We start from the raw sequence: 22,077 nt of genomic DNA on the forward strand, positions 1-22,077 counted from the left end.
ATTCCACAGACAATCATAAAAGGACTCTGAAAGAATGAAGACTACAGGCTGACTAGGATCCTCAGGGCTTGAGGAACAGCACCACGGTGAGGTCACAGATTTCTTTCTGTCTTCTGTATATCCTGGACTGGGCACCCAAAGGACCTGCAACCAGGAACCACCAACAGGCATAGATAAAAACAACAACAAGGGGGCATCCCAGCAGAGACCTAATAAGGAGACACATTCTCCAATACCCACCCAGCACAGCAGCAAGCCCAATCCACCACAGCATCGAGCATCAGTGGGACCTCCAGCCCACATCTCAAACAGCAGGCCAGATTCACCGCAATGGCACCGAGGTCCCTATCACATGCCTGGGACAATGCTGAGCCAAAAGTCAGCCTGGGTGGCACCTGTAAAGCTCAAGCAGGATCTGCAGCAGTGCCAAAAGACCAACACAGAAGAAAACAGCATTCTGAAAACTAAAATGTCACAGGAGTGACCACTCATAAGGTAAACAAGGACTACATATTAAACCCAAATAGGAAACCAGCTGCTATAAGTCAACCCCGACTCATGGTGACCCCACGTGTGTCAGAGTAGAACTGTGCTCCCTAGAGTTTCCAATGGCTAATTTTTTGTAAGTAGACCACAAGGCCTTTCTTCCAAGACGCCTCTGGGTAGACTTGAACCTCCAGCCTTCTGGTCTGCAGCCAAGGAGTTAACTGTTTGCACCATCTGAGGACTTCTGCTAAAACAGAAGATTCAGATAGGATCAAGAGACTCCTTTTAAAATAGGCACCTGTACAGAGACCAAAGTTTATTAGTGGTTACCAGGGGTGGGTGGAAGGGAGGGGGAAAGGAGGACTCAATACTTAGGAGACAGTGAATTTCTGTTAAGGGTGATGGAAAAACTTGGGAACAGATAAGGGTGATGGTGGAACAATGGTGAACACAGTCACTTAACTGTACATACGAAGAACTACTGAAATGGCAAATGTTTTTGTTACATATATGTGTACCATAATAAAAGAAAGAAAAAAGGAATCTCCTAATACCCAAAATGTACATGATACAACTGAAAATTCACACGTCACACCAAAAAACAGGAAAAACACAACTTAAATGAGAAAAGACAACCTACCAACACCAAGACGACTCAGATGTTAGACTTACCTAACAAGAATTTTAAAGCAGCCATCCGAAAAATGCTTCAACAATTACAAATTCTCTTGAAACAAATAAATAGAAAATACCAACAAAGAAATAAAAATTATTAAAAAAAAGAACCAAATGGAAATTATATAACTGAAACATACAATTACTGAAATAAAAGGAAACCACTGGGCGGCAGAGGCCAGGCAGCCCAGCTTTGCAAAGGTTCTCGGCGCACTGCAGACCGCAGGCACCCGGCACACGCCCTCCCCGCCGCCAAGATGCCAGAGAGGAAGGTCAGCTCGGATCAAGGGGCAGTGGAGGAGGAGCCCAAGAGGAGATCGGTGAGGTTGTCAGTTAAACCTGCTCCTGCAAGAGGGGAAACGAAGCCAAAAAAGGCAGCGAAAAAGGATAAATCTTCAGATAAAAAAGTGCAAACAGAAGGGGATAAGGGAGCAAAGGGAAAACACGCTGAAGTGGCCAACCAAGAAACTAAAGATTTACCTGCAGGAAATGGAGAAGCTAAAAACGAGGAGGATCCAGCCTCTGATGAAGCGGGGGACAAAGAAGCCAACTCTGACTCATGTTTGTCTACCATGTCTTATCAGTGGTCCCGGGATCTCCCTTCTTGAACAATCCAGAGGAATATTTTTATCAATTATTTTGTAAATGCAAGTTTTTTAATAGCTCTAGAAACATTTTTAAGAAGGAAATCCCACTTTATCCCATTTTTTAAGTGTAAATGCTTTTTTTTAAGAGGTGAAATCATTTGCTGGTTGTTTATTTTTTGATGCAACCAAAAAATAGTGGGATGCTGAATTGGGGGAGGCTTTGACTGTCCTCGGTGTCAACGGAACATTCCATGTGGGGGGGGGCAATTTTTATATCCCGTAATACAAAGCACACTTAATGGCAATTTGGAGTCACAGTAATGCATTTGTATGTCTTGAACATTTTAAATTACTTTTCTATTTCCATGTTGTTTTTTAGTCGAACTGTTTCCTAAAGAAAACTGCTCCCCGTCATGGCGCTCTTTGTCAGCACCGTGCATTCTGTGAACATCTTTGCTCGTGGTAGTCCAGTTTTCCTAATAACCTTGTTACGTGCTGTGAAAGACTGAACATTTGAGTGTGTAGTGTGTGTGATATTAAATTGTGAATCAGTGGGACTCATGTTGTAACAGCTCATCAACAACTGAAGATAATTGGTACTTGATATCCTCTTAAGGAAAATCTACACCAAATTTAAGGCTGGAATTTAGAAAAGAATCGTAACTACACGTGGCTTTGTAGATTTTTGGTACGTACATTAAGAACCGTGTACAGACTGTTCATAACGTCTCTGTACTGATCCACAAAGCCACCAATAAATACCAATTACGGGGAAAAAAAAGAAATTGCTGACTACGCTAACTAGCAGAGTAGAGATAACGGGGGACGGAATCGGTGAGGTTGAGGACGGGTCCATCCTTCACTCAGTCTGAACAACAAAGAGAAGTAGGCTGAAAAAAATAACAGGAGTCTCAGGAAGCAGTGAGATATGATAAAAGATCTACTATCCATGTGATAGATAAAATAATGGCCCCAGAGACGTCCATATCCTACTCTCTAAAACCTATGAACATTTTACCTTGTATGGCAACAGCGACTCTGCAGCTATGATTAAACTAAGGGTATTGCGACGGGAAGACTATCCTGGGTTATCTGGGTGGCTCAGGGTAATTACGACAGTCTGAGACACATGCAGTCACCGCGAGTCAGAACCAACATGACGACAACTGTTTTTTAACAAGAGGGAGGGAGGTGGGTCAGAGTCGGAGAAGATGTGACAATGGCAGCACAGATTGCAGTGATGCAGCCACGGCCAAGGAGCAGAAACTGATACCTAACACAACACGCTAACAAGAGAAGCTACATACGAAAGGTCACACGTTGTATGATTCCATTTATATGAAATGTCCAGAACAGGCAAATCCAGAGAGACAGAAAGTGTATCAGTGGGTGCCAAGGGGTTGGAAGAAGGGGGAAATAAGGAGTAACTACTTAATGAGTATGGGATTTCTTTCTGGAGTGATGACAATGTTCTGGAATTAGAGTGGTGATGGCTGCAAAACATCGTGAATATACTAAAAACCATCAAATTGCACACTTTAAAATGGTGAATTATATGTTACATCAATTTTATCTCAAATTTTTAAAACAAGGATGAGGAAACACTACAAACAACTTCAGCTCATAATGCAACAATTTAGGGGAAAAAACAGACCAATTCTTCAAAAGTGACAAACCACCAAAACTAACCAAGATGAAACAGATAACAGATAGTCCTACAACCATGAGGACACTGAGTTTGTAATTGAAAAGCCCCCGAAAAACCTCCAGGCTCGGATGGCGTCACTGGAGAACTTTACCAAACTTTAAAGAAGCATTAACACCCATTTTACACAATATTTTCCAGAAATAAAAAAGAAAAGGACACTTGCCAACTCATGAGGCCAGTATTACCAATAACAAAACCAGAGATATCACAAGAAAACTAAAGACCAATTATTTCTCATGAACTTAGACACAAAATATTAGCAAAGTGAATCCAGCAAAAACCACACCACAACCAAGCAGAGTTTATTCCAGGTATGTAAGGCTGGTTCAGTATCCAAAAAAACCAATATAATCGATCATATCAATAAGCTAAAGAAGAAAAATCAAGGGATCTTATCAATGGACCCAAAAAAAGAATTTGACAAAATCCAACACCATTCATGATAAAAGCCCTCGGCAAACTAGGAAAAGAAGGGAACTTCTTCAACTGCTTAAAGAGTACCTGCAGAAAAAACCTACAGCTAACATCACACTCAAGGGTGTAAGACTGAATGCTTTCGATCTAAGACTGGGAACAAGCCTAATACGTCTCTCGCCACTTTGTACAACAATTGGATGAGAGCAGACATCCATAAGCAAAAAATCAACCTCAACCTAAACCTCACACCTTACACAAAACAGATCACAAACTTAAATGTGCAGCACAAAACTATAAAACTTTTAGAAAAAAGCATAGAAGAAAATCTTTGGAACCTAGGACTAGTCAAAGACATGACACTAACTGCAAGATCCGTGACAGGAGAAACTGATAAACTGGATGTCATCAAATTAAAAACATCTGCTTTGCAAAAGACTCTGTGAAGAGGATTAACATATTTGACAAAAGACTTGTATCTAGAATATGTAAAAAAAAATAAAACTCCCCAAACTCATCATTTTATAAAAACAAATAATCCAACTAGAAAATGGGCAAAACACACATTTCACCTAAGAGGACATGAAAAGATGGTCACCAACATTAATCATTAGAGAAATGCAAATTAAAACTACAACATCACTACACACCTATCAGGATGGATAAAATTTTTTAAAAACTGACAAAACCCAACAATGGCAAGGGATGTGGTGAAACTGGATGACTGATAACCACATACTAGTGGGGACATAAAATGGTACAGCCACTGTGGAAAACAGTTTCGGTTATTTCTTTTCAATCTAAAAATGGACTTAACCTTAAAACCCGGCAATTGCACTCTTGGACATTAATTCCAGAGAAATGAAAATTCATGTTCATACAGAAACTTGTACATGAATGCTCACAGCAGCTTTATTCCAAGTAGCTAAGAAGAGGAAACGACCCAAATATCCTTTAACAGGTGAATGGTTAAACGAAGTGTGGCACACATCTATACCACGGAATACTACCTAGCAACAGAAAGAACTACTAATACGCTCAGTAACCTGGATGAACCTCCAAGGCATTTTGCTCCGTGAAAAAAGCCAATCTCAAAGTTACATACTTTGTGATTCCCTTGATATAACTCATGAAATAATAAAATTATAGAGATGGAGAAGAGATTAGTAGTTTCCAGGGGTCAGGGGTGTGGGGAGCGGGGGTAGCTGTGGCTGTAAAGGAGTAGCCCACAGGAGCCTTGTGATGATGGGACAGTTCTGTATCTTGGGTTTGGTGGTAGTTAATGAAGCATCACATTTTGAAACAACACAGAACTATACACACACACAAATGAATGCATGTATAATTGATAAAATCTGAGTGAGATCTGTGGATTGTTAAAAAAAAAAAAACTGCCTAGGCCTCAATCCATCCTCTACCATTAATGAAATAATCTTCAAACACCACTCCTCAGCTCACTGAACCACAGCAGCTACTGGATACTGTACTACTTGGGGACAACTGAACAAGTCCACTTATTTCCCAGATGCAATTTACTCTATCCCCACCTCCATGCCTCTGCGCACGCCATTACCCTACTTTCTATGTACCTTCCCCTCCTTTCAAAGCCCAACTCAAAACTCACCTAATTTCAGGTAGCTCCATGGGAAACAGACTTAGATGTAAACTTCAGCTCCACGCTTATCAGCCGGTTAAGTTTCTGTTTCCTGACTATGTGCCTCGAACACGGCAGTGCTCAAAAACTGGTCGCAATCAGGAACTGGATGAATGGACACAGGGAACCCGGGGTGGAAAGGGGGAGAGTGCTGTCACATTATGGGGACTGCACCCAATGTCACAAAACATACGTGTATAAATATTTTGAATGAGAAATTAACTTGAGCCGTAAACTTTCCCCTAATGCACAATATTTTTTTTTAAATGGCCGCTGTTGTTAATTTATTTACCCATCATCTTACTGTTAAACACTTAAACTGTTAAAAGACATCTTCATGTCTCCTCAAGTACTGCGCATAGGGTAGGGCTTAATCTGATACTAAGCACTTGAATCTTTCCCAAAGTACACTAGGGCAAATTATCCCCCCAGCTCCCCACCTCTACTCCCATTACAACTGTAGTTTCTTCAACGTGTTAATTATTAGTTATGACGACACATTAAACTTTAGTTCTCCTGTACAAACAGGCAGCCTTGGATAGAGAGGAACTGTAAGCATTAAAAAGGAAAAATGTGCAAATTCTGTCCCCCTTCCTCTTCATTCTCTCATCCTCTTCCCAAATAAAAAGTGATTTCACCAAAATGTTATTCCAAGAGGGTATGGGGAAAGAAAAAGCACTGTATGTACTGCCATAGTAATCACAGTAAGAGAAAGCAGCTTTAATCAGAATGCTTCATGTAAAACGTACTGTGCTCTCAATATTCTGGAGGAGATGCTACTCCCCCACAGAGATTCCCCCATAGAGGACGTTCACATAGGAGAAGGAGATTTTACTTTAATAAGGTCCTACAGTGGCTGTGAGATGAGCTAATCAGATCAACTAAGAGAGGCACAGTGAAGCTTGTGAGAGCCAGAACTTGCCGGGACTTACTTGTCTGTCCGGGTCTCGCAAGTTCTGCGCCGTTGACAGAGTGGGGTCCTATCACTTTTCTATCGCTCTCCATTAGTGGAAAATATTTACGTTTTCCTTCTCTGACAGGTTTCGCCTTACACGGGTTCCAGCTTTCACAGGTTTTACTGTTCATGACAGTTTAGCATTGGGGCTTTGAAACTTAAATTTCTAAGTGAAAAAGTGAAGAGCAAAATACTATATAAAAAGATGTGTTTTTTATGTATTAAAGTTTTCTGAAAGGATACACAAGAACTATTAAGAGTGGTTCACAGGGAGGGAAAAGGGAGCATCTTGTCAGCAAGAATCAGATCGTGATGCTGGCTGCACAAGTCTGAACACACTGAACTGTATACTTTAAAAGCGTGAATTTTAGGATATGTAAATTATATCTAAAAGCTGTTTTAAAAAAACTCCTCCAAGTGTGCCACTAAATTTCTAATAATAATGTGCTACCAACATTAAATATTAAAAAACATTATATTACATACACGTAATTGTATAATTTGGTTTGATCTATTTGAAAATCCTTGGCTAAAGCCACACTTACAAAAGTATAGTTAACACCCACCTGGATAAACTCAGACCACAACTGTAACAAACTAAGTCAAAACTCTGCACAAAAACATGGAATGCAAAATTTTAAATAAAATCCCATATTTAAGAACATTTACCACTCAGTGACATCATCCAATAGTGCACTTGAACTATTTTGACAATCGTTTAGGAACACTAACGAATTGCTTTATAAAACTCATCCAACAAGCTACTTTGAAACAGTTTGCAGTCTGTCTGCTTCTTGATTGAGCTCCCTTACACTGCACAGAAGTACGGATGGAGCGGAGTCAGGCCGAATGGTAGTGCTTGTAAGAAGCTCCTCCCTCACATCCTTTCCTCTAATTCCTCCTGCAGGTAAACCCTGAAAAAAACTCCGGGCCTCTGGCCTTCAGTGAAGGGCCACTGCTCCACTCTGGGAGGCACCCGAGCAGACAAGAATCCTGCAGGCCAGGTAGCTGCCTGGCTAAGACCAGAGGCCTTCTCAGAAGATACAATTTGACCCCTACAGGGTACCTTTGGTTCCAGATACAGACATCTACTGTGTAACGCGTGCTCACTGATTCTCCATAATTTTAATTTTCACAAATGTACTATCCAATGGTATTCTTTTTAACCAGTATTAATTCTCAAACCAGTTATTCCACCCCTGGATAATCCAACATTGATTATTTATCTTATATACACAAAATCTGAAATATCAGCCTTAAATATACTTAATGGCATGTCTACATAAACCAAAACTATCACAGGGTTAAAAAATAGAGACACTTAAAATTTTGCATTACATGTTTTTGTGCAGAGTTATGACTTAGTTTACCAAAAAAAATCCAAACCCGTTGCCATCAAGTCGATTCCGACTCATAACGACCCTATAGGACAGAGAAGAACTGCTCCATAGGGTTTCCAAGGAGCGGCTGGTGGATTCAAACTGCCCACCTTTTGGTTAGCAGCCGTAGGTCTTCCTACCGCACCACTTGGGCTCCAAAGTTTAGTTATTATTAATTCCTTACCAAAAAAAACTGCAGTTGAGTCAACTCCAACACATGGTGACCCCAAGTGTTTCAGAATAGAACTGTGTTCCACGGGGTCTTCACAGTTGTGACCCTTCAGAAGCAGACAGCCAGGTCTTTTTTCCAGGCAGGTGGATTCAACCTCCAACCCTTCAGTTACAAGTAGCCCAGCACTTAACTGTTTGCACCACGCAGGGACTCCTTATTAATTCCTAGTCATTATTAAACACAGAACCAAATTTTCAATAATAATAAAACACCAAATCTAGGCTTATCAATCATAACTATTTATACACTAAAGTAACTTTCTTCCACTCAAAGATTCATTCACTTAACAAATCTCCTTAGGAGCAAGATATTAAGTTCTGGTGTGATTTCACAAACGGACAAAAAGACAAGTTGCAAACATTTCCCATACCTGAGACTAAAAAGAGAACGGCAGGCCCCAGTTCTTCCACGCTAACAATTAATTTCATTAATCTTCATATGAACTTCCCAGAACAAATGTCAAAGTATTTTCCAGCAACTGAAAAGTATTTTAAGGTTCCAACATAAAGGTTTATAGTAATGTAGAAAAACTCACTACTTTCTGAAAAATGTTGAATTGAAATCATGGTATATATATTTTTAAAGTAATAAAATATATATAACAATAAATATATACATTAGCCTTATGAACAGTGAAATAAAATTATTTGAAATGGCAAAAAAAAAAAAAAAAACTATTTCAACATCACTAATCAGCATAGCCAACGATGCTCTATCTTTCATTAGAAAAAAATTACTTCACAGAAAATAACAATAAAGTAATTAAGAGGACAGGAACGAATATCTTAAAAATTTATTCAAAATTAGTCTCTAACATTTTTCAAAAATCTAATAACATAGAAGGGTTAGAGACACAAATGAAAAAATCATCTCTCCTTTAAAGCAGGTTCTTTAATGCTGTGTTTTTCAAACTACAAGTTAATTTACTGAGTTTCAATTATCATTTTTTCTTAAAGTAAATAGAATCAAGTAGAAAACATTAATATGCATTGTGCATAGCAAGGGTAAACATTATTCTGTAAAACTTTAACTTCAGTTTAAATACACATGCATATGTGTAAAAGGTATCTCTTGGGAATGGTTTAAATTGTGAAAGCTACTTCCTTAATGCCCTCTAGTAAGCATGAGTTGTTGGCCTACCTGAAGAATAATATAATGAAAATTTCAGAACAATTTCCAACAAAACATCCTAATTTTGACTTTCACTATTTTACACTGTTGAGTGACCTCGACGCACCACTCCTGCATCCCCACTTCTCCTACTCTTCTGTCCTCTTCCAGTTAGCTCCTTACCTGCAACTAAGTGTGTATCACGCACCGGAATGGAGGAACACAAAAATACCGGTGTGCCTTCTCCTGAAATGCTTCAGACTGGGCAACTCTTTACCTCCTGGGACAAAAAAGGAGCTGCCCAAAGGCATTGGAGGACTAAAAAAAATTTCAGTCTATTAGATCTAGAAATTTAAAAAAGAAAGTAAAAAATAGATATTACTCTTACCTGTGAGGAAAATTAATAAAATGAATCAAATCACTTGAGATTTTTCCCCCGAAATTTTGCCAGCCATCACTATGCTGTTGTTGTGTGCCCTCGAGACAATTCTGACTCACAGCGACCCTTTATGATAGAGCAGAACTGCCCCATAGGGCTTAGCAGGCTCAAGTCTTTATGGGAGTAGATCAGCAGGTCTTTTCTCCTGGAGAGCATCTGGTGGGTTCAAACCGTAGACCATTTGGTTAGCAGCCAAGCGCTTAACCACCGTGCTACCAGGGTTTCTTAGCCATCAGTATAACAGATACATATTCTAAAAACTGTGTTTTTAACTATTCTTTAGTAAGGTTTTACATTTATTAAAGAAAGCAGCTAGCCCAGACTGTTCATTCAGCAAGATGACTAAGGCATTATCACTTGAACCACAGAAAATACAGGAATTTACAATTTTGTGAACTCTTCTAAATAAGGTCCCTTGTCAGAGTCATGCTGAACATTAAGGTTCCTAGAACTGGAGAAATAGCTGTAAGAAAAGTCATCATCCTAAACATCATGCTATTTTCTCCATACGAAGATGGAAATGAAGACGCACTGCCATACGCTTTGAGTAATTATTCAAGCAGCCTGTGGTTCCGCAACGACTCATCCACTCGCTCTCCCATCCCAGCGGATGGGAACGCCATCCTTCCGGATGCTCCAGCCGAAACTCTTGGAATCACACTGACTCTCCTTTCTCTCACATCTAATCCAGCAGTACATCCTCTCACTTCACAATATGCTACATCCAGAACGTGACCACCCTCATCACCACCACTACTGCCTCTCCCCTGGACAGCCTGTCCTTCCACCGTGGCCCCTTACAAACCTGTTCTCCACATAGCACGCAAGCTACCCTTTTACAAAACAAGTCAGATCACTCCTCTGCTCAAAACCCTGCAATGATTTCCAGTCTTACTCAAAGCAAAACCAAGTTGCTACAATGACTTACAAAGCTTCACACAATCTGGACCGTATGTCCCTACCACCATCACTTGTCTGACCTCTTTAACTAGTCCTCTTTCTTTCGCACCCTGAGCTCGCCACTCTCAACTCCTACCGTTCCCTACGCACATCAGCATGCTTCTGCCTCAGTGCCTGGAGCAAACTTCCTGCAGATAACCACACCATTCACTTCTACACCGCCTTCATTCAGGTCTTTCTTCATTTGAAGAAAGCTATTTACAATTGCAACCCTGACTCCATCCCATTAGGCAGGGATATCTGCCTGCCTATCTCTCTGCTGTATCCCCAGCATCAAGTCTATGGCACATAACAGGAGTTCAATGAATATCTGCTGAATGGATTAATCAGTCACGTTGTGAAATGCATTTTGAAGGAGATAAAATACTCACCTGGGCCAGAAGAAACACAAAAGTGGCTGAGACTCCATGGGCATGACCTCACTATTATAATGATGAGCACTGGTGTTCACTGAGAGCACTTACTCTGTGAGCCAAGTATCACGCTAAGCGCTCTCTCCACTTACGTTTGTTTCCACCTATCCTCACAATAATCCCATGAGTTAGGTATTATCATCTCTATCTTACAAACAAGCCAAGCTAAGAATGAGGTCATACAGTTAGTAAGAGGCAGAGTTGGGGCCAGAAACCAGAACGACATGATATTTGAACACCATGCTCTTAATCAGCAGGCAAAATCCCTCATCAGATTAAAGCTAACATTTATTAATTGATCACTATGTGTCAGGTTAATTATTCACCTGAATATCTTATTTAACTTAACTCACCTAAAAAAAAAAAAAAAAAAAAAAAAGCCAGTATCTTTTAGTTGCCTATCAAACATAAAATCTCCACTTCTTTAATAAGAGAGCCCTGATCAATTTTGTTTGAAGTAACAACATGCTCAGCTACACAACTTCAATTCTCAATCTCCTTCGCAAATGTCCAGATTACACAGTTCTGGCCAGTAAAACAGAAATGCAACTCAGTGAGTAAGGCTTCCTGGAGAGAAGGCCCCTACCTCAGCTGTCACGTGCTTTCTGTCCTTCTGCCATATTCTTCCTTTCTTCCTGCCTGGAACACACGCATAGGGCTAGGGGGTGGAACAATGATTTTGGGAGAATGAGAGTAACATGCTCAATGTCACAGAGTGAAAAACGAGGAGCCTAGTCCCTGGGGCACCTAGACTGACATCTCCAGTCTTCTTATCATGTAAGGGGAAAAACTATTTTATTAAGCCCCTATTATTTCTGTTTTTCATTACATGTAGCCAAATGCAATCCCTCTTACACAACCCTATGAGGCTGCTGGCCCACTCCTGGCCTCACTGAAAATGTCTCCCATTCAGGGGGAAATACACTAACAACTAAGCATCACTCTACTGACAGAACATGAAGTCCTTCCATCTATGAGGGCTAGAGGAACCCCTACTTCAGACAGCAAGATGTGTGGCTCATGAACAACTGACAAAAATGAGCAAGGAGAGGGGGAGCAGAGAGTAAAACTAGTGGGTTGCCTTCACCAAATGTCAAAGCTAGGCGAATCATACCCTGCTAAAAACAAAAATTTTTTATGGATTTTTTTAATTTTAATTATGTTGTAAGTGAAAGTTTACAGCACAAATTAGTTTCTCATTCAAAAATTTATACACAAATTGTTTTGTAACATGGATTACAATCCCCATGTCAACACTCTCCTCTCCTCCTTCCCACCCCAGGTTCCCCATGTCCATTCATCCAGTTTCCCTGTCCCTTCCTGCCTTCTCATCTTTGCTTTTGGGCAGGTGTTGCCCATTTGGTCTTGTATACTTGACTGAACTAAGAAGCACGTTCCTCACGTGTATTAATGTTTGTTTTACAGGCCTGTCTAATCTTTGGCTGAAAGGTGGACTTTGGGAGTGGCTTCAGTTTTGCGTTCGCAGGGTGTCTGGGGCCCATAGTCTTGGGGGCTCCTCCAGTTTCTGTCAGACCAGTAAGTCTGGTCTTTTTTCGTGAATCTGAATTTTGTTCTACATTTTTCTCCAGCTCTGTCCAAAACCCTCTGTTGTGATCCCTTTCAAAGTGGTCGGTGGTTGTAGCCAGGCACCGTCTAGTTCTTCTGGGCTTAAAAACAAATTTTAATGAACAATTTTCGAATCCTAGTCTGAGGTGAACAGTAAGTATTTATCGAGACTTTTCAAGTTGAACAATAAAAACCAAATGGCACAGCCCCTGCCAGCCTGGCTTCCCTCCTTGCTGTCAAACTATATTGCTGGCAATACCACACACGGAAGGACCCTACACAGCTCTACTTCTATGTTCACCATAAGTCCCTAACTCCATCTAAACTTGCATGAGACCTGGAAGTAAAGAATAAAAAGCTGCAGTGATGTTCCAATACACATTAAAATAGATTCAAAATATTTAAGTTTTATAAGATAATAATCACATAGTATTTCATATTTTGTGGCAACACCAAAACTGGGACATATACGGGCAGGGGAAAAGAGAAAAGGACAAAGAGAAGAAGTCAGAGATAATAACAACTACCACTTATGAAGCATTTAAAATAAGCTAAATACTTTCCATAAGCAATTACACTTAATCCACGTAACAGCCCCGATTACACTTAATCCACGTAACAGCCCCAATTACACTTAATCCACGTAACAGCCCCAATTACACAGGTACTATTATCCCCATTTACAGATAAAAAGCTGACACTAAAGCCAGTTATATAACTTGCCCAAGATCATGGAGCTAGTAAGAGGCAAAGCCAGGTCAGTCTAACCCTTAAGCAGGGGGCTGAACCAGTTCAAACCAGTTCTGTTATGGCCAAGGAAGCGAAACCAGAACAGACCAGAATTTTTACAATTTGTGTGATCTGGAACAACAACCAGAAAAGGAAAAATTACGGATGGAAGCTCTGGAATGGGAGACTCGGAAGATGCGTAGTGAGCCCTTTCAGGGGCCTGATGCATGACAGAGGACTGTGGAGAACGAGACACATTCAAAGCGGTGCAGTCAGCCACCATCTTTGAACGGAGCACTGCTGTTTCAGCTCTGCTCAAAATCCAATAGGCCAGAGATCTGGTTGCTATGTGACACATACGCTGCCCTTGTTTCCTAAGAGGGAGATTAGGTCTCTAGCAAGGCTTCAACCCGTAATTTTTTCTGCTCCGGTCCATTCAAATTTTAAAAGTTAGGGTCTGTTCCGGTTTTGCTTCCTTGGCCGTGACTGAACCAGCAAGAACCAGTTCAAAGCCCTGCCCCCAAAGCCCATACTCCTAACACAGCTGATTATGGCACAACACCTGGTTAGAAATTCCAATGCAAGTAAGAGCTAGGAAGAAGCTCAAAAACACTGAGGAGATGAATGATTAATGGAGAAAATAATATTAACAGCTTTGACAAATAATTATACTTAATTTCAAATCTTGTCAAAGCATGTTTAAGATACGATTCTTTTAAAGAAAGTCCTCTGAAGTCTCAATTTGTCTACATTTAACAACCTCCTAGGAAAAGATTTTTCTTTCTCCTAGTTTTTTACCAGAAACAGGGAGAACAAAGCAGAATGTGAAAAATAACTAACCCCAAAATAATACAGTGCTAAGCAGCATATGTGAAAAAATTAAGAGTTCAAATAAATGTATATAGTTTGATGGTGAAGGAAACACCATTACACTGATTACCCTAGAATATAATCCTTTAAAAACAAAAAATTTAAATGACCTCCCAAATCCTTTTTTCTGGGCTCCAATAATTTGTTTTCTGAAAAATTGAGTGTACCTGAAGAAATCATAAAGATTTATTCTGAAGACTATAGATTATTATAAAATGCTGTTTTCCAGACACTTTGATATGGAAACAAAGTGAGAACACCCTGCTTTATTGAGCCTTGCTACTTGCGTTAGGCTGTAGTTAAGAGAATAACTTTTTTCTCCCTAATGAGACAGTAGGGTGAGACAGAGGGTATAAGGAGTAGAGTGGAAGGAGAGAAACTTTTAGAAACTTACTAATGAGTGAAGGAACATTAAAAACTTATAGAATATCACAAGGACTGGTCTCTGTTCACCAGGAACAACAGAGGAAGAGAGAGTCAAAACAGAAGGAGGATATGGAATGTGTGGCTAATTGTTTCCATGAACAACTGCCTCCTTCACCATGAGACCAGAAAAACCCGATGGTGCCTGACTACCATTACTCAACATTTTGATCAAAGATTCCATAGAAGAATCCAGATCAAAAGGGGGAAAATGTAAAACAGAATTTCAAATTCTCATGAACTCCTCACTTCCTGGAGCCATGGAGGCTGGAGGAACCCCTGAAGCTATTGTCCTGAGATGATCTTTAAACCTTAAAACTGAAGTCTTCTTAAAACCAAACAATAGTTTAGCTTAACTGGTGAAAAATGTCTGCCTTGAGCATTGTGCTCTTTAAGAACTATATGGGATCAAACTGACAGGAGCAACTTGAAAGATTAGATAGAACTTTAGGGGGCAGTGAATTTACGTTAATGGGGGAGGAACAACTCAGAAAAGGAGGGTAAGAATAGTTATACAACTCAAAGAATGTAATCAATGTCACTAAACGGTACATGTAGAAACTAATGAATTGGTGTGCGCTTTGCAGTGTATATTCTCAACAACAACAAAATAAATTAAATTAAAAAAATTTTTTTTTAAATACAAAATAGGATACTCACAAGAGAACAACTCCTACTACATCCAGAAGGATTATCTAAAAATTTCTGCTCATATCAGATTTTTTCATTGTAAGGGTATGTCCCTTAATCTGTGGGATTATGACCACCATCTTCCAGTTTATATCCAAAAACCAATCAAATGCAGATGCAAGAGCAAGGATCCTAAATTAGTCGACAGAAGAGCTGGACATCAGTATTTGCTCTGACGCTAATTAGCCCTGTAACTTTAGGCAGTCATTTTACCTCTCTCTGTTTCAGAGTCTTCATCTATAAAACAATGTGATTCACTTTCACACCATACACAAAAAATAACTCAAAATACATCAAGAGACCTAAATGTAAGAGCTAAAACTATAACATTTTGATGAAAACAGGAAAAAATCTTCATGATCTTCAGTTAGGTAAAGACTTCTTAAATACAAAACCAAATGCAACAAGTTAAATTTCATCAAAATTCAAACTTTCTCCACTTCAAGACATAATTAAGAAAATGAAAAGACAAGGTACAGAATGACAGAAAATTCTGAAATAATTTATCTGACAAAGAAAAATATATATACATATATCCAAAACAACATATATAATACATAAAATAGATAATGTGTATATATATGTGTGTGTAGACATATATATACACAGATACGTACACAGATAATAAAATTCTTACAACTCAATAAGAAAATAAGCAACCCAACAGGCAACCCAGATGGGCAGAAGATTTGAATAAACATTTCACCAAAGAAGATATACGAAAGGGTAATAAGTACTTGAAAAAATGCTCATCATCATTAGTCATTAGACAAAAGGCAAATCAAAACCACAATGAGATACCACTTCACACCCACTAAACCAAAACAAAACCCACTGTCAGCAAGTCAGTTCTGACTCACTAAGACCCCATGTGTTACAGAGGAGAAACACTCCGTAAGGCTTTCTTTGCTGTATTCTTTACAGAAGCAGATCACCAAGCCTTTCTCCCACAGCACTGCTGGATGGGTTCAAATTGCCAACTTCTGGTTAGCAGTCGATCCTAAACTGTTTGTACCACCCAGGGACCTTCACACCCACTAGGATTGCTATAAGCAAAAAAATGGACAACACAGGCAAGAAGAGGAAATAAAAGGTACCCAAATCAGGAAGAAAGAAATAAAATTAGCTCTTTTCCACAGAGGACATGATCCTATATACAGAAAACCCAAAGATTCCACAAGAAAGCTACTAGAGCTAATAAATGAATTCCACAAAGTGGCAGCGTACAAGGTCGACACACAAAAATCAGTCAGGTTTCTACACATCAGCAACGAGCGTTCTGAAAAGGAAATTAAGGAAGCAATTCCATTTACAATAAAATCCAAAATAATAAAATACCTAGGAATAAATTTAATCAAGGAAGTTAAATGCTTGTACACGGAAAGCTAGGTCATTAAAAAGACAGGAAAGAAAGAAAAGACAAAACATAAACGAGACTTCATTAAAATTAAAAACTTTGGTTCATCAAATGACTATATCAACAAAGTGAAGAAACAACCTACAGATTGGGAGAAAATTAAGGGGAACCATATATCTGATAAGAGTTTAGTATCCAGAATATATAAAGAACCCTACAATTGAACAACAAAGACAATCCAACCAAAAAATGGGCAGAGGACTTGAACAGACATTTCACCAAAGAAGATAAATGGCCAATAAGCACATAAGAGATGCTCAACATCATTAACCATTAGGGAAATGCAAATCAAAACCAAAATGAGATACTACTTCACCCCCACTGAGATGGCTATAATAAGGGAAAGAAAAGCAAGTGAAAACAACAGATGCTGGAGAAGATGTGCAGAAGCTGGAATTCTCATTCATTGCTGGTTGAGACCGTAAAGTGGCACAGCCTCTGTGAAAAACTGGCAGTTCCTCAAAAAATTAAACACACAATCGCCAAGTTGTTGTTAGCTGCTGTCGAGCTGATTTTGACTTAGGGTGACCCCACGTGTGCAGAGTAGAACTGCTCCAGAAGATTTTCAAGGCCGTGACTTCTCAGAAGCAGATCACCAGGCCTGTCGTCTGAGGTTGCTCTGGGTAGGGTCGAACCACCAACTTTTCAGCTGGCATTTGCTCCACCCAAGCACTCCACAGAACCGTCGTATGACCCAGCAATTCCACTGCTAGTTATACACCTAGAAGAAGTGACAACAGGAACACAGATACCTGTACACCCATGATCACTGCAGCACTACTCACAATAGCAAAAAGGTAGAAACAACCCAAACGTCCTCCACAGATGACTAGATAAACAAAATGTGGTGCAAAGATATAACGGAATACTAGTCAGCCATAAAGAGAAATGAAGTCTTAACCCATGCTACAACATGTATGAACCTGGAAAACATGCTGAGTGAAGTAAGTCAGTCACAAAAACACAAAAGGGCCGGTATTGTATGATCCATACGAGAAATATCTAGAATAGGCAAACGCAGCGACCCAAGTTTAGTAGTGGCCACCAGGGGTGAGAGAGAGCAGGGAAAGAGGGCGTCATTGCTTAGGCAGCACTTAGCTTCTATTAAGGGTTACGGGAAATTCTGGAAAGATAGTGGTACCGGTTGCATAACACAACGAACATAATTAACACCACTGAACTGCACATGCAAACTATGATGAAATGGCAAATGTTTTGTTACATATATACTTGCCACAAAAACAACAATAACTCATGTCACCAGAAGGTAGAGAAATGAGAACTTTCATACACTACTAGTGGGAATGCAAAATTATCCAGTCACTTTGGAAATCAGTTCGGCAGTTTCTTAAAAAGCTAAACATAAACGTAAATTTACCATACAACTCAACAATTCCATTCCTGTTTATACACCCAAGAAAAATGAAATAATATATTCACACAAAGATTTATACATCAATACTTACAGTAGCATTATTCCTAATGGCCAAGAAGCAGAAACAACCCGATGTCCATTAACTGGTGTTGGCAATAAAAAGGAATGACATATTGATCGTGCTATATGAAGGAACCTCAAAAAACATTACGCTGAAACAAAAGAGGCCAAACACAAAGGACCGCATGTTACACGACTCCACTTACACACAACGTTCAGAAAAGGCCACTGGCAGAGACAGAACGTAGACCACTCCACCGTGAACAGCACAGTAGTTGCCTGGGGTGGAGGGTAAGAAGAGGGAGTGACTACAAATGGACATGAGACATCTTTTTGGAATGACGGAAATGCTCTATAATTGGATTGTGGTCAAGACTGAATAACTCTGTAAATTTAGTAAAAATTACTGACTACTTCAAACAGGTGGATTAACAGTATGTAAATTACAATGCAATAAAGTTGTTTAAAAAAATGAAAAAAATTATGACAAATGAAAAAAGCCAAACATAAAAAACCACGTTGTTTCATTCCAGTTACATGAAATGTCCAGAAAAGTCAAATCTATAGCACAGACAGCAACTCAGTGGCTGACTGGGGCTGGGTGTGGGAACAGGAATTAAGTGTAAACAGGCACAAGGAATCTCGTTGGAGTGGTAAAATACTCTAAAACTGGGTAATCGTGATGGGTGCATAACACATAAATATACTAAAAATAACTGAATTCTACACTTAAAATGAGTGAATTTGTTTGTATTTAACCATACTTCAATTAAGCATTTTTTTTTGTTTTTAAGAAGGTGATCAAATCACACTGGCACTCCTAACCTTTTATGAACAAGGACCACTCTGAGAATTGATGAAAAGCTAACCCTACCTCAGAGGACTGAGAGACTCCCCTGTGCCCACTCACACACACTCTGTCAGTTTGAGGACACTAAATTAATAAATCACTAAACCTCTACAGTCCTTGCAACTCTGAAATTCTACACCATCTTACCAGCAAAGGTATTAAGAACCACCACAACCAGAAAGACATACCCCTTACCAAACGGGAAAACGAAATTTCTCTTCCAAAACAAAGATAGGACCCCCTTTCTCCACTCTAACTTCTTTACTCTTCATTCTGGAATCTCTCACTTAACGCCTTTCTTTAACAGGAGCCTCTGACTGAGGGACCCCGAAGCAACCAATCAAGACAGAGACCTAGCTAGCTGTCTTTAGAGCCAAACCAGCATTTGTCAAAAGACCCAGCACGCAGCAAGAACACAGGCCCATGAAGTGGCTTCAGGAAAAGAGAAAGAAAAGTCTTTCAGGGAAAACTTAGCCCAAATTTGTTTTAAAATAAGAGACAAGTAAGGTTAAAAAAAGAAAGAAATTTGATAAAACTTCTCTAAAACAGACACACTGCAATAAACTACTCACAACCCCAGGGCAGCTACGGAATCTTCTGCCAGTCTTTACTATAAAGCTAATTGTAATTTTCTGCACGAGGTGCAGACCTAGCAAAGCAGACAATTCCTCCAACACACAGGTCTGCTCACGTCGAGGGACTGCGCCTCTGTTCAGCTAAACCCAAGCCCCTTTTGATTTCTAAGTCACTCGGTTATTACTCTTCAACCCTCCCCTTTTCCCCAGCCCCGAAGCCCCATCACAGTCCGTGTTTGCGGGCGTGTTGGGCTCTGCCACGGGTATTCCTGCACCCCTTCACATACACCGGCCAGATCCATCAGCTCATGTAACGCTCCAGCCTGAAACCCTCCAAAGACACCTGAAATAAGTTTCAAAATCCTCACCAAGACAGAGAGGTCCCTGAGCTCTGGCTCGTCTTCTCTGGGGTCCTAAAGCCCACCGAGCTCGCCCCTTAGTGGGGAAATCCTCCTCAGGCTCTCTCCCTCTCACCTGTCAGCGCTCAATTTAAATATCAGCGCCCCAGAAAACCCATTTTCCCTGAAATCTCCCCAACTAGTCGCCAAGTCACTATCAGCACACTTTCTTCCCTTCTTTTCAGCACTTCCCAAAAGCTGTAACGCTTTCCTTTGTGCGTTTATTTCACGTCTGCTGCACCGATTAAGGAGCCCTGGTGGCGCAGTGGTTAAGAGCTCAGGCTTCTAACCAAAAGGTCAGCAGTTCGAATCCACCAGCCACTCCTTGGCAATCTATGAGGCACTCCTTCTCTGTTCTATAGGGTCGCTGTGAGTCGGAACGGACTCCACGGCAAGAGGTTTGGGGTTTTGGGTTTTTTTGTTTGTTTGTTTGTTTCCCCGACTAAAAAGTAGTTTCCAGGAGTCCGACGTCGCGTCACGCTGCTCAGAGGGTACCTGGCACTTCGGGTGCACTGGAGAGGTCCCGCGGGGCTGCGAGAATGCCCCGAAATCCCCTCTCACAACTCCAGAAACGGATCGCTGTGGCCACACCCCCGACGCCCCATTTCTCACACGCCCCGAGAAGGCCTGTCCCACACCTGCCGCTTTCTTTCTCCGAGACACATCTGTCACCACCCAAGAGCCCCTCCAGCCCAGCCCACGCCGCCCCACGCGGCGCGCTCACACCTCGTCCCCGCACACACGCGCCCCACGCGCACCCCCGACCCCGTGAGCCCCGCGCCCCTCCAGCCGCGCCTGCTCACCGATCACCTCCTGCAGCTCGTAGTCGTCCCGGTTGATGGACCAGGGCAGGGCGCTCGAGTCCTCGGACATGTCGGCAGCAGCGGCTCCCGGTCTTCCCGCAAACTCGCTGACCTCTTGTCTCCTCGCCGCGCCTCTCCCCGCCCCCAACCGCCGCCGCCGCGCCCCCACCAACCGCCTCGGAAACAGCTACGGCTCACGGAGCCCGCCGCGGGGTCCCCGCGCGGCACAGCGGAGGCGGCTCGCGGCTCCGGCCGACCTCGCCTGTTGCTCTTCCGCGGCTGGCACCCCCCGGCCCGACCCGGGCCCCGACCCCGGCCTCAGCAACAGCAGCCACCGTAGTCTCCTCAGGGCCCAACCCCTCCGTCCCGCCCTCTATCCGAGCTCCACGCACGGGCCAAACTTTCCCTTCTCCCTCCACCTGCCGGCACGCAGCGCGCTGACGTCACCGCGCCGGGCTCGCCCCTCCGCGGCCAGCCTGCAGCCGCCATCTTATGTGTGGCAGGACTCGCAGCGAGCGAGCAAGAACCCCGCCTGAGAAGGTGGAAGTTGACTGAGGAAGGGAAGAAATGCTCAATAAGGAGTTCGTCCAGTACATGGGAAATTCATGAAAGAACCGAAAATAGCACAGATGCAGTCGCCACATTAAACATGGAGACCAAAGAGGGACGAAGTGGAGGGGGAGGGGCCACCTTTAACGGCGGAGGCACTTTGCTGTCTCCATCCTAGTGCTCATTGGTTCGTTTGAGAAGGAATCGGAAAGGCGATGGGTGCATGTGGACATCAGTCATAAGTTAGTCCCGCCCCTAGGCTCTCTGCGTACTTCTCGGGTTCTCCGCCCGCCTTACGCCGTCTTCGAGTGACGTCATAGCGTACCGTCACACCCCTCGCGACGTGTAAACGGCTCCGTAGGGTGTGGAGAGGCCCGAGGGAGAAGCTGGGTGGGGTAGCCTTGGGGTGTGGGCGACTGCCAACTCGGATAAACGGCCTTGGGCTACGGGGTAGAATGGAACCAGAGGTTTCCCCGTGATAATTTTTTTCAAGGCGGAAGTTCTCTCTGCAGCCCTATCTGGAAGCTTATTGGGTGGGGAGGGAGTTCTGGCAATTCTCAACTTTGGGTCAGGAACCCGGCTGAGCACCTGCTTAGGGTGCCATGAAGGACTTTTGTTTAACACAAGTGAGGTTAAGTCCACTCTGGCTTGGGTCCTTTCAAGAGCCGTGACCTTTGTGTGACCTCACTGTGCTTAAATTTTATCAGGTTGACCACCTGGGACCATTGGGGAAATCGCTGAGCTGAAGACTGTGAACACG

At 41.7% G+C, this 22,077-nt stretch overlaps 1 protein-coding gene across 4 annotated transcripts in view; it reads right to left on the minus strand.

The window, feature by feature from the left end:
- Nucleotides 1-21,054, minus strand: part of OXSR1 (oxidative stress responsive kinase 1) — a 106,295-nt gene extending 85,241 nt beyond the window's left edge. The window contains exons 1-4 of one of the 4 annotated variants that reach the window (XM_023732221.1): nt 9,589-11,301; nt 8,461-8,568; nt 6,457-6,645; nt 5,495-5,629 (exon numbers count right to left, since the gene is read on the minus strand). Coding sequence is in view for 1 of the 4 variants with exons in the window: in XM_004377321.2 (XP_004377378.1) it covers nt 20,769-20,838 (70 nt within the window). In the remaining 3 variants the exon portion in view is untranslated. Of the gene's footprint in view, nt 1-5,494; nt 5,716-6,456; nt 6,646-8,460; nt 8,569-9,588; nt 11,302-20,768 lie in introns of those variants that run through there. The other 3 variants (XM_004377321.2, XM_023732222.1, XM_023732220.1) reach the window with 3 other exon arrangements.
- Nucleotides 21,055-22,077: the final 1,023 nt, after the last annotated feature.

The sequence above is a fragment of the Trichechus manatus genome, unplaced genomic scaffold (assembly GCF_000243295.1).
Source record: "Trichechus manatus latirostris isolate Lorelei unplaced genomic scaffold, TriManLat1.0 scaffold00049, whole genome shotgun sequence".
Taxonomy (NCBI): domain Eukaryota; kingdom Metazoa; phylum Chordata; class Mammalia; order Sirenia; family Trichechidae; genus Trichechus; species Trichechus manatus.